Source organism: Sorex fumeus, unplaced genomic scaffold, assembly GCF_029834395.1.
Source record: "Sorex fumeus unplaced genomic scaffold, SorFum_2.1 ptg000063l, whole genome shotgun sequence".
Taxonomy (NCBI): Eukaryota; Metazoa; Chordata; class Mammalia; order Eulipotyphla; family Soricidae; genus Sorex; species Sorex fumeus.
Window position 1 is genome coordinate 73,054,766 of NW_026606120.1, and position 14,252 is coordinate 73,069,017.

Consider the following 14,252-nt stretch of genomic DNA (forward strand, 5'->3'; position numbering starts at 1 on the left):
AAACAATTTTAATATTGTTTAGTATTGAAAAATATGTAAATTAAATAAAAGACTGATTCAAGATTGTCAGAATATTTACTAATATAAAATATTGAAAGATTATTGAATATATGAAAAATGAGAGTTCTATTTTGCAAGTATTAATGATCATATATTGTGACACATTCTAAGACACTCCCTACCCATTTTCCATCATTACCACACCATATTTGATGGGGTTCAACAGTAGGCAACAAATAATAGAGGGATATATGTGTATACATATATGTATACAAACATGTGCTTCTCGGAGAGCTTGGCAAGCTACTGAGAGTATCCCGCCCACAGGGCACAGCCTGGTAAGTTACCTGTGGCATATTCGATATGCCAAAAAAGTAACAATAACAGGTCTCATTTCCCTGACCCTGAAAGAGCCTCCAATCATTGGGAAAGATGAGTAAGGAGAGGCTGCTAAAATCTCAGGGCTGGGATGAATGGAGACATTGCTGGTGCCTGTTTGAGTAAATCGATGAACAACAGGATGACAGTGAGGCAGTGATGTTGTGAACTGAAAATATAAGGGCAATCTGTAAAGACACAACTTAGATTTTTGGGTCACACCTGATGTTGCTCAGGGCTTTCTCCTGACTTTGTACTCAGGGAATCACTCCTGGTAGGGCTTAGGAGATCATATGTGGTGCCAGGGATTGAACCCAGGACAACCCTATGCAAAGCAAGTGCCCTACACACAGTACTGTTGCTCTGGTCCCCCAGCTTCTATTTTTAAGGAGTTATGAAGGTCACAGATAAATAAGCAGGAGTACTCTATGACTTTTTTTCTTTCTGTGTTTTAGAGACACACCTGTGATGCTCAGGGGCTATTCCTGGCTCTGTGCTCAGGAATTACCCTGGAGGTATTCAGGGGACCATATGTGGTGCCAGGGATTGAATTGGGGTCCAGTCCTGGGGTACAAACCCCAGGTCTACAGCATATCAAGCATGTGCTCAGACCACTGAGATATCTTTTCAGCCTAAATACTTATTCTTATAAAGTAATATGAATATTATTTAGTTTTTTTAGAGCAACTCCCTGATGAAACAATTGTAATAATAAACAACTTGATAGAGAAAAAGTTGATTTTTGCTTACCAAAGCCAAAAAAACTATTAGCCTTGCTAGTTCAATGACCCGTCCATTCACAGCTTTACTAGCCATGAAGGTGAAACAGATGTTGTTTCCACTTAGGATCAGTAGACGTGCATTATTCTCTAGAAGCCATTCCCGGGGAACCACTTTTATTAGAAGAAGAATAGTTTCTTAATGAGAAATTATACACAGCTATATAAAACATCATTAAATACACTATTGTATCAATTCATTAGAAATACAATTTCCATCAAGGGACGAACTAGATTTTCAATTACACCAACCAAAGAGAGATTACTGCCATGTCAAGGTAGCTCTTACAAATAAATGTACTTGGAATAACTCAAAGCATTTCTACTTCACATGGATCAATAGGTAAGGTGGTATAATATTGTGTAAGAAAAGAAATCCTGTAAACTTTACAACCTAAAGGAATATGCAGGAATGGGAAAATGTTTCACCTTTCTTGTACCATAGGAGAGGGTATTCTAAAACAATCTAAGAGGTGTATTGTTTTGTTTTGTTTTGGGGACAACACCCATTGGTTCTCAGGGCTTACTCCTGAGTTTGAGTTCAGAGATCACTCCTGATGGGGCTTGGGGGACCATATGGGATGCTGGGGATTGAACCACAGATGGATGTGTACAAGACAACCCACTGTACTTCTCTGACCCCACAGTCTAGGAGGGTGTTTCTGAGAACTTGCAAAATGGGATGAATTGAGTCAGTTAAATTTTGCTGTTTTGGGGACAGGGGCAGAGATGATAGTAATGCTGGGAGGGTGGGGTAAATAACATTAACAAATACTGTAAGATTTTTTTGGTTTGTGGTACACATCCAACTGTGTTCAGGGCTTACTCCTGGCTCTGCATTCACTCCTGGTAGTGACAGAAGTACCATATGTGATGCAGGAGATCGAACCCCCATCAGTAGTGTATAAGGCAAGCACCAGCTCCTGTAAAACCTTTTGTAATTATGCTTTTTTCAATAATAATACCAACAAATGTATATTTATTAAATTGGTTTGGTTCCCACCACCACTATATATGTGTGTGTATATATATATATGTATAAATATATACATACAAGTTAAGGAAAATTAGCTGATTATGTACATCTTTTTCAAAAATAATGCTAAATTCTTTATTGCTGATTTTTCGGTCCTCAGGGTCACTCCCAACAGTGCTCATAGACTATACGCAGGGTAATGCTCGAGTAAGCATATGGTGCTAGGATTAAAACCTGATTTCCTGAATGCAAAGCATGTGCTTAACACATTGAGTTATTTCTCTGACTTCCAGACTCATTGTTTATTTATTTATTTGTTCACTTATATTTTGGGGCCATACTCTGCAGTGCTCAGGACTTTATCCTTGCTCTACACTCAGGAATCAGTCCTGGTGAGGTTTGGGGATCATATGTGGTTCAGTAATCAAACCCTGGTGACCGCATTCAACGCAAGTGCCCTACCTATATCACTGCCCTGCTAGCCCCATCTTTATTTCTTTTTTTCAAGCGGAACCACACCAGGCAGTACTCCTAAGCGACTTGAGGCTTGGTGTTTCGGGGGTGCTGCTGGTGAACTTCTGGATAACCATGAGGTGCTGGGATTAATCCCAGGGTTCCTACATGCAAATTATATACTCCAACCATTTACTTTTTCTCCCTGGCCCATAATACCAAGCTCTTTAAATATTTTCGAACATTCAGTGATTTCCAATAGGCAATATGTTCTTTTTAGAATTATCTTTATAACTTTATAAGTATAATCATAAATTTCTATTACAATGTGGTAAATATATTTTTTTACCTGATAATTCATCCACAAGACTTATAACATCATCTGCTGTCCATTCTTTGGTGCCTGTTTCATATAATAATTTAATGGCATCTGCCAAACCTTTTAAACTGGATTCATCTGTAGGCCCTTCTATCATTTTCTGCCAAACAACCTGTCCTGAATGGTAATTAAAACAAAATTAGGATTTGAAAGAATAATTGGCTTTGTGATAAAGATTTCATGGCTTTTTTAAAAAGGAAATTAAATTGCATAATGGAGTTCACTAATAAAACATATGCTACTTTCAACTTTTATAATGAAAGGTCAGTTCTGATAACAGAATAAATTTGAACACCTCTGACTGATGAGATAAACAGTGATAATAGCTAAATGAAGTAAAGCAGTTTCACTGAGTGGAATAATGCTTCTATTTCAAAAACAGTGCTACTCCTTAACAGAAACTGGAAAAAATAATTGATATAAACTTACTAAATTAAAACATACTGGTCTTTTCCCAAAACAAGGACAGGCTGTATGGGAATTTCCCAAACATTCATAGCAAAACAGGGCAATCCAGTTAATGTTTTATTGTTTACCTAATAACAGTATTTTTTGTGAATTTAACACATAAGACTTAATCTTAGCCCAGATTTTTTTTTTCTTTTTGGGTTATACCTGGCAATGCACAGGGAGTTATTCCTGGCTCTGCACTCAGGAGTTACTCCTGGTGGTGCTCAGGGGACCATATGGGATGCTGGGAATCGAACCCAGGTCGGCCACATGCAAGGCAAATGCCCTACCCTCTGTGCTATCTCTCCAGCCCCCCCAGATTTTTTTTCTGCTGCAACTCAATATGCTTTTTTTCTTTTTTTTTTGAGGGGGGCCCACACCCAGTGATGGTCATGGGTTTCTCCTGGCTCTGAGCTCAGGAATTACTCCTGGTGTGACTCACAGGAAACATATGGGATGGTGAGGATCAGACCCAGGTCAGCTGTGTTGCAAGGTAAGCACCCTACCTGTTGTACTATTTCTCCAGCCTCTCGATATATTTTATTTATTTATTTTTGTTTGTTTTTTGGGTCGGCGATGCCCAGGGGTTACTCCTGGCTTTGCACTCAGGAATCACTCCTGGTGGTGCTCGGGGGACCATATGGGATGCTGGGAATCGAACCTGGGTCAGCCGCGTGCAAGGCAAATGCCTTACCTGCTGTGCTATTGCTCCAGCCTCTTGATATATTTTAAACTGGTTACTGACTAACCTAAGTCTGTGTGGACTAAAAAGAAATACATGGTGCACTGGAGTGACAATACAGTGGGTAGAGTGCTTGCCTTGCATGTGGCTGACCTGAATTCAATCTCTGACATCCCATAAGGTTTCCTGACCCTGCTAGAAGTAATCCCTGAGTGCAAAGTCAGGAACAATTCCTGAGCACCAATGGGTGTAGCTCTCAAACAAACAAAAGAAATACATGATAATTTTACATGTTTGTTTTTGGACTACACCAGTGGTGCTCAGGGGCTATTCATGGCTTGGTGCTTGGGTGGGGGGGGGGTGGTCACTTTGGTGGTGCTCAGAGGATCATGTGGTGTCAGGTTTACACCTGGGCATCCTACATGCAAAATATACACTCTAGCCCTTTAAGCTATCTCTGTGGTCCCAACATACTAATTCTAACATTCATCTAAGTAAAACTTAATTAAAAAGGCAGAAAAAAATTGCACCCAAACCCAACCCTCAAATAAAAAAGTCATATAATTAAATAAAATAAAATATTAATTTTGACTACCATTGTGCCTTACTGGCACCTAGTCCCCTCCAGCAACAAACATAATATTGAATGAGTTAGGATAATGTTTAAAATGAAAAGTAGTTATTTTGGGTGATGATAGGAATATATTTGGTAATAGCCTGCAGCAGAATAATTTATTTCTGAAAGCTTGAGTTATGCACAAGTTAATATAGTATCATCTGTGAAATTATAAAACACAGTTTAGTTATCAGGAATAATGAAACTGAGTGTGTATGAGGAGATATGCTTCTCAAAGTAAAAGTAACCATTTTGTAGCACAATCATTAAACAAATGGTTGCTCACCATCTTGAGGCGATACTGGTCCAAAGATGATATATAGTAACCTTGCCTGATTCACCATTGGCCATGGTTTTAATATACGTGTCAACCAAAAAGCAGAGTCACTGCGATGTGTCCAGTGATCAAGCAGAACATTCCTACAGAAGAGTCGGATTCTTAACTCCAGTTTTCGAGCATTTCCTACAAAAATGAAAAATAAAATGTAAACAATTTTCCCTAGAAAACTTGATTTGGGATAGAAGAGGCAGTATAGTGGGTAAGGCATCTGTCTTCACATGCCCAACATGGGTTGATTTCCAGTACCACCTGGGTACTACAGGGCTGGAGTGATAGCACAGCGGTAGGGCGTTCGCCTTACAAGCGACCAACATGGCCGACCCGAGTTCGATTCCTCCGCCCCTCTCGGAGAGCCCGGCAAGCTATCGAGAGTATTCAATATGCCAAACACAGTAACAACAAAGTCTCCAATGGAGATGTTACTGGGCCCGCTCGAGCAAATCGATGATCAACGGGAGGGTACTACAAGAAGTGATCCCTGAGCACAGAGTTAAGTCAAGAGTTAAGTCTTGAGCACCCCTGGTTATGGAGCCCCCTCTCCCAAAAGTTGATTTGAATACTGAATAGTTAAAAGAAATACATTGTTAATATGCATTGTACTGAAAGTGCAACTTTAATTTTCCTTATTAATAGCAGGGGGCTAAGTTTTTTTCTTTTTTTTTTGGTTTTTGGTTTTTGGGTCACACCTGGAGATGCACAGGGGTTACTCCCGGCTTTGCACTCAGGAATTACTCCTGGTGGTGCTCAGGGGACCATACTATGGGATGCTGGGAATCTAACCTGGGTCGGCCGCGTGCAAGGTAAATGCCCTCCCCGCTGTGCTATTGCTCCAGCCCCTAGTTTTTTTTTAAGTTGTCTTGAGATAAAATTTATATACCATACAATTTACTCATTTAAGGTATGGATAGTTTTTTAGCATATTCAATAAGTGTAAACCTCACCAAGTAAATTTTAGACCTTTACCTCTTTCCTTTTTCTTTTTCTCGCTCTCTCTCTTTTTTTTTTTAAATTTTTGGGCCACACCTGACTATGCTTAGTGTTTACTCCTAGCTCTGAGCTTAGGGATCACTCCTATAAGTCTCAGAGGAACTTCTGGGGTGCTGGGGAATTAACCCAGGGCAGCACATTTAAAGAAGGCAAGCACTCTACTCTCTGTACTATCTCTCCAGGCCTAATAAATTTTATTAGCTTGTGGGGCTGGAGTGATAGTATGGAGGTTAAGGCACTTGGCTTTGCATACTGCTGACCCTAGTTTGCATCACATATAGTTCCCTGAACACTGCCAGGGCTCACTCCTGAACACAGATAGGAATAGCCTGCAAGCACTGCCAGTGTGGCCCAGAACCAAAAAAAAATTTTTCTGATCAAGGGTTGGACAGGACAAATGAACTTTCTTACTGTTTTATTAGGTTTTCAAACGTGTTTTTTTTTGGGGGGGGTGAGGGCACATCTGATGGTGCTCATGAGCTACTCCTATCTTAGAGTTCAGGAGTCACTTGGGGCAGTATTTGGGGAACCATGAGGTATCAGGGATTAAACCCTGCTAGCAAAGGGCATACACTACCCTATAACTCTCTCTCCAGCCCCCAAACCTGCCTTTTTTGTGTGCAGAGAAGCTTCTTCCCAGTCAGTGCTTGGGGTTGTGCTCAGAGCCTCATATGGTATCAGTGATAGAACTCAAGCTCCAACATGCAGAGCAGGTGCCCTTTGAGCTCTCTCACCTGATCCATAATTTGTTTTATAATGAATATTTCAAGCTGGCAGAAAAGCAGAAATAGTACAACAAACACTATATGACAGTTGCCTAGTTTTGTCAAAGCTTTAATTTTTGTTTTATTTGCTTCAGATTTGCGTTTGTTTTGGGGCCATACCGCCACTACCCTCCCCAAAGTACTGTAATAAACATCTTTGCTTATGCCACATAGCTTAAGAAAAAATAGATCAATACAGTTGAATCGGTCTGAGTACCTCTTTTTCTCTAATCACATGCCACTTTTGTTTCACTATCCAATTCATTATTGATCATTCCCTTATACTTTGTCCTTCTGCAATATATATATATATATATATATATATATATATATTATATCCATCACATATATCTATATATGTGATGGGGTTTTTTTTCACTCTTGGGCTACTGCTGGTGATATTTGGGGATCACTCCTGGAGTGGCTCAGGGGGCAATATGAGGTGTCAGGGATCAAACCAGGGTCATCTGCGTGCAAGGCAAACACACTACCCCTGTACTATGACTCTGGCCCCTGTGACTTTATTTTTAACTTTATATTTTAACTCTGCACTAGGCTGTGGGGCAGGTGAGAGCCCTCCCCACCCCAAGGGACCCAATCCCGGCAGCTGACCTCCACTACCCAACCACCGCCACGCTCTAGGTGGCTTTTTGGACCGCACAGCTTCGCGGTCGTGTGACACATTATAAGACACTTCCAACCCATTTTCCACAATTACTACACCATATCTAATGGGGTTCAGACAGTAGGCAACAAATCATTGAGAAAAAGAAATAAATATATGCCTCTCGGAGAGCCCAGCAAGCTACTGAGAATATATCGCCCTCACAGGCAGAGCCTGGCAAGCTCCCTGTGGCATATTCGATATGCTAAATACAGTAATGACAACAGGTCTCATTCCCCTGATCCTGAAAGAGCCTCCAATCGTTGGGAAAGACGAATAAGTAAAGGCTGCTAAAAATCTCAGGGCTGGGAGGAATAGAGACGTTACTGGCACCTGCTCAAGTAATTCGACAATCAACAGGATGACAGTGATACAGTGATATTTTAACTTTATATATATTTATATATACACTTTATATATATTTAACTCAATATATTTTTAACTTTATGTGCATGTGTTTCCAGAAATTGAAACCAGGGTACTTTTACTATAAATGGATGTGACTTATTTATTTATTTTTTGCCAACCTGGCACTGCTCAGGACCTAATCCTGGCTTTGGGCTCAGGAATTACTCCTGGCAAGCTCTGGGCACCATATGGGATGCTGGGGATCAAACTTTGGTTGGCAGCATGCAAGGCAAACACCCTATCTGCTGTACTATTGCTCTGGCCCTGTCAATTTATTTTTTAACTCTTTTCTTTTTTTTCAGTGTGGGGATTGAAACTAAGACCTCACATATCCAAGATTCAGCTCTACTGCTGAGCTGCATACCCAGCCAAGATGTGACTATTCATTTTAAAATACACATTTGAGCCTTGAATTTTTTTCTATTTTAGCCTCTGTATAGTATTATCTATGAATGGTGCTCTTTACCTGGCTTGCTGCACACAACAGTCTGCATCTTGCGGGAGAGGTTTGTTAGCTCACATAAGAAGTTAAAAACACGGTGACACTCAAGTTCATCCCAACCTGCTGTTAATGTCTGAGGATAAGAAAATAAAGAAAACATTGGAGGTATTCAGACTTTCAAGTCAGAAACCTAAGTCACTACTGGCCATAACCATTCTAAGTACCTGACTAAAGTCAAATACAATTTTCAGTTATTATAAAACTGTTCAAATTAATATGAAAATTTACATTAACAAAAACTACAAATGTTATAAAACTCTGCTTATTTTTGGTTATAAGAGGAGTTTCAGAGAACTTCTAAATGATACCAAATACTGAACTCTTGACAGTATGAGGAAATAAAGTAAAGGTCCAAACCCTAGAACACAGCCTTAAGTTTTAAATTGAGTTTGGGGCATTAAGAAAACAAAACAACACAAAACCCCTAGAACACTGCTTGAGACATCCAATTTTAAATTATACTGTGCTTAGTTTTAGACTACAGTAGAACCCTCTCCCACCCTCCTTTAACTATCATTTATGTTATAGAACACAAATGATAAAGATCTCACTTTAATGTGTTATGACAGATAGATGTGAATAAGAAAAAAAATCATATATATTTTTTGTGGTGCTGTGAATTGCACCCAGTGCTTCACACATGCAGGCAAGTGCTCTACCATTGAGATATATCACTGCTCTAAATTTTTTTGGGGGCGGGGGGAATTATTCATTACATCCAGTGGTACTCTAGGGCTTTTTTGGGGAAGATTATGTGGTGTTGTGATCAAACCAGGGTCAGTCATATGCAAGGCAAGCTCCTTAATCCTTGTATCATTTCTCCATCCCTGGAAAAATATTTAATTTTAAGTTTTAATTTTTTGTAAATAGAAAGATTTATTGAAAATTCAAAGGGAAAGGAAAAGAAACTCCACTAGGAAACAACCTAGTATAGGACTAAGTTCTGGAAAAAATATTTTTATTAGGAAAGAACTTAGTAATTATTTTTGAGCAAACCAGAATGTACAGATAAACATATATGAGAAGAAAATTCAGATGATACACCATTATTATAATTGGGAATTTTTGTTTTATTTTTTTTATTGCTGGGGGTTAGCCCCAGGGCTTCATAAGTGAAAATGTTCATTCTACCAGTGTACTATATCCCTGGCCCTACACTTAGCCTTTCAAGTGTAATTAAAAGTCTAATTAAACTAACAGTTTCAAAAGTCTAATTAAACTAACAGTTTTTTCAAAATACATGGACAAATTACAGTAAATTAAATTTTAAAAAATCTTATTTCTTATTCATATTTTAGGATCATATCTGGCGGTATTAAGGGCTTAATGTTTTGTTGAAGGAAAGTCAATGGATGAGGAACAGCCTGAGACTTTTCATTTTCTACCATTTTGTACCTTTTGAGTTTTACATAAATGTATGTCTTAATTTATCTGTTCAAAAGAAACAACACAAAAAGCAAAAATCTAAATTGGAAGAGGACTAGTAGCAAGATATAGTCCTCTGAAAGCTGGCTATGAGATGGCGACTAATCAACTAACTGTAATATAGAATATGACAACTGTAAACCTCATAAGGGCCCAGAATGATAGTATAGCAAGTAGGTCGCTTGCTTTGGATTTGGATGCAGTCAACCCAGTTTCAATCCCCAGCAGCCCATATAGTCCTGCCAGACCACTGCCAAGAGTAACTCCTGATCCTAGAGCCAGGAGTAATCCCTGAGCCCCTGAGGATTGACAAGTATGACTCAGCTTCAATAGTTTATTTCTTTTTCTTTTTTTTTTTCTTTTTGGGTCACACTCGGTAATGCACAGGGGTTACTCCTGGCTCTGAACTCAGGAATTACTCCAGGTGGTGCTCAGGGGACCATATAGGATGCTGGGAATCAAACCTGGGTCAGCCGCGTGCAAGGCAAACACCCTACCCGCTGTGCTATCTCTCCAGTCCCTCCAATAGTTTATTTCTTAAAAAAACTTCTTTCTTGGTAAAGCACTTGCCTTGTACACATGTGGCTGTGGCAGCCATGACAATGGTGCGAAATGGTAGAAATAAGCAATCAAAGAAACACAAAGACAAGCAAGTGAGATACATGTTCAAGAGCAAACTCAGGCTTGAAGAGCAAGTCACAAAAAGTCTTGTATTTTTTGGGCCACGCAAGTCTTTCTTGTATTTTTTGGCAGTGCTCAGGGGTTACTCTTGGCTCTGTACTTAGGAATTACTCCTGGAGGTGTAATACAGGGGACCAGATGGGATGTTGGGGATTGAATCTAGGTCAGCTGCCTGCAAGACAAATGCCCTACCCATTGTACTATCACGCTGGTCCCCAAAAGTCTTTCTTTTGTTGTCTAGCTTATTATTAATACATAATTGTATAAAAATTCTTAAAAAATTAAAAATTAATTTTCTATTTTTGGTCCAACTTATCATATAGTTGATGTATAGCATTGTGCAAAGCTAAAGGTATACAATTTAGTGCTTTTATATCCTCTAATCCAAGGGAATATGTTCTTCAAAGACCTCCAGAGAATATCTGAAGCTGCAGATAGTACAAAACACTATATGAACTTTTTTTCTATACATACTTATGATAATGCTTACTTTAAAAATTAGGCATAGTAAGGTATTACTAGTAACAAAAAATAGAACAAATATAACAATATATGTTATAGTAAAAGTTATATCAATGTTATCTCCACTCTCAAATCATCTTATTGAACTTAATATTTATAGACTATAGTTAACTGTGGGCAACTGAAACTGCAGAAAATGAAACAAGGTAATTGGAAACATTATATCTGTCACTTCTCATAATTACACTTTTTCCATATGTTGATTTTTAAATTTGCTCTTTAAATAAGTAAATACTAAAAAATCGTTAAACAAATACACACACCCAGGCCACGATATTTACAGTCTCTTTAGATGGCTGGAAACTTCAAGAAAATAGGTATAGTCCATGGGACTGGAGAGATAATACAGTGTGTAAGGCTCTTGCTTTCCATATAACTTACCCAGGTTCAATCCCTGGTATTCCATATGGTCCTGTAGACCCACCAGGAGTAAACAGAGCCAGGAGTAAACCCTGAGCACAACTGGGTGTGGCCCCCAAACCAAAACCAAACCAAGACAAAAATTACGGTCACGGGTCCTCCCGTTGTTCATGGATTTGCTCGAGTGGGCCCAGTAACGTCTCCATCTTGAGATTTGTTGTTACTGTGTTTGGCATATTGAATACATCATGAATAGCTTGCCTGGCTTTGCTGTGTGGGCGAGATACTCTCAGTAACTTGCTGGGCTCTTCAAGAGGGGCGGAGGAATCGACACCGGCTCAGCCGGGCCTGGCTGGCTGTGCGCAAGGCAAATGCCCTACCGCTGTGCTATCATTCCAGCCCAAGACAAAAATAACAAGAAAAAAGAACAGGTACAGTACAAACAAAAATAATTCTTGGGGCTGGAGCTGTAGTACTAAATAATATAGTATATATATAAAAATATAGTACTAAAATACTGGTAGGAAATTTTGCTTTGCACATGGCAACCTGTGTTTGATTTCCAGCATCCCTGAGCACCATCAGGAGTAATTCCTGAGTACAAAACCAGAAGTAGCTCCTGGGTATTACCGGGTGTGACTCAAAAAGCAAAATAATAAAGAGTAAAAATTCTTAATCAATGATAAATCAAAGAAAAGAATCTGATCACAAACATTAGATTACCTGACAAATCAAACATTATTAGATTTACCTGACAGATTCTCAAGTCTTTACAATGCAGTTGTCAGTTTAGGTTATTCTTATCTTTATTAGGTTATGGGAGGATAGGTTACATGAGTTACTTGTTAATTGTTTTAAAAGTATTTCTGTTCTTCATTTAAAAAATATACCTGTAGGGCCGGAGAGGTGGAACAGTGGGTAGGGTGCTGGCCTTCTATGAGGTCAACCCAGGTTCAATCCCTGGCACCATTATGGTCCTCAAAGCCCACTCGGAGAGATCCCTGATTGGAAAGCCTTGAGCAAGCCCTGAATACCTCTAGCTTGTGCCCCAAAATGCCCCAAAACAAGAAAAACAAAAACAAAAATGTACCTGTAAAAATATGCCATAGCATGATAAACCTAAACACTGCAATGGAGCTGCACAGCCACTGAATTTAAAACAGGGAACCTACAATGAGAACAACTGTTAATTCTTCCTCCTCAGTGGAACTATATAATGATTTGATATTCAAATTTATTGAATATACGTAATATTTTTTCAGTATTAACTCAAAATAACTTAAATGCTGCATAACTAATTAAGATAGGCTAGATTAGAGTTAATAGAAGATGTATTAAATGTTCTGCCTTCAAACATCCGGTAATTTACCTGGAAAACAAAGTACACATATGAAATTATATTGATAATTCATGTTAGGTAATATACAAATGATAAAATGGTTAAATAAACACTACCTCAGACATCAGGAAAGCAGGAAAAGGAACAATTTTTGAATATCAGAAAAACTTATAAAGGATATAACAATATGTAACAAATGGATAACAGATATAACAAATAGAAAGGATTGGAATACCAAACAAACACAAAACTGCATGTAACTATGGACCACAGAGATAGTATAGTGGGTAAGGCACTTGCCTTGTATGTGGCTGATCTGGGTTTGATCCCTGGTACCCCACATGGTCCCCTGAGCCACCAGGAGTGATTCCAGAATTCAGAGTCAGAAATAAGCCCTGATGAGCACAGCTGCATATAACCACCCCCCCCAAAAAAAAAATCAACCAACAAACAAAAAACTTTTATTTCTGTATATAACTAGAAATTAAAAAAAGAAAGATATAACTAGCTTTATTGACTAAAGTTACCATTGTTAAAAGGCAGTACAGTACCTCATGATGTCTCATTGATAAAAAAAAAAGGCAGTACAGTGGTTAGGGCATTTGCTTTGTAAGAGGCCGACAGGGTTCAATCCCCAGTATTCTATATGGTCCCTGGGGCCTGACAGGAGTGATCATTGCGCATTGCTGGGTGTGGCCCCCAAACAAAACAAAAATGAGTATTGTATCTTACATTAGTATACATTAGTGGGCTGGAGCGATAGCACAGCGGTAGGGCGTTTGCCTTACACGCAGCCAACATGGCCGACTTGAGTTCGATTCCTCCTCCCCTCTCGGAGAGCCCGGCAAGCTAACGAGAGTATCTCACTCGCACGGCAGAGCCTGGTAAGCTACCCGTGATGTATTCGATATGCCAAACGGGAAAGGGTGGGTTTGGGGCCACACCCCTGATGTGCTTAAGACTTACTCCTGGCTCTGTGCTCAGGGGTCATACTTTGTACTGCTTGAGGGGTCATACAGGGTACCCAGGAGAGAATCCAGGTATGTATCTTACCCACTGTAGTATCTCTCTGACACCTAACTTTTTTACTTCTAATTTTAGCCACAGTCAGCAGTACTCAGGGTTTATCCATAGCTCTGTGCTTAGGTATCATTTCTGGTGGTGTTCAAGGTATCATATGGACTGCCAGGGATCAGAGTCAGGTAGAATGAATGCAAGGCAAGCACCTTACTCACTCTATTATCTCTCTGGTCCCTAGTATAGACTTGGGACCTTATTTTGATTAGAGTGAGAAACCACAGAAAGATTTTGTTTGTTTTGGAGTCATGGGGCTCCAAAACAAACATACCATACTTGGTGATATTCAGGTATTACCCCTGGCTCTGTGCTCAGGGGACCATGTAGGGTGACAGTAATAGAACATGTGTGGCCATATGCCTTACCTGATGTACTATCTCTCCAACCCTTGAGAGATTTTTTTTGAGGGGTACCTTTTAAGCAGGCTGGAGCCATAGCATAGTGGGTAGGGCATTTGCCTTGCATGCGGT

General features: G+C 39.4%; 1 protein-coding gene across 1 annotated transcript in view; it reads right to left on the reverse strand.

Moving 5' to 3' along the window:
* FBXO47 (F-box protein 47) overlaps nt 1–14,252 on the reverse strand; it is a 34,939-nt gene that overhangs the window by 1,933 nt on the left and 18,754 nt on the right. Inside the window, exons 5-9 of the mRNA XM_056128034.1 lie at nt 12,457–12,534; nt 8,343–8,451; nt 5,000–5,176; nt 2,936–3,082; nt 1,129–1,271 (exon numbers count right to left, since the gene is read on the reverse strand). Coding sequence (XP_055984009.1) covers nt 1,129–1,271; nt 2,936–3,082; nt 5,000–5,176; nt 8,343–8,451; nt 12,457–12,534 — 654 coding nt within the window. The remainder of the gene's footprint in view (nt 1–1,128; nt 1,272–2,935; nt 3,083–4,999; nt 5,177–8,342; nt 8,452–12,456; nt 12,535–14,252) is intronic.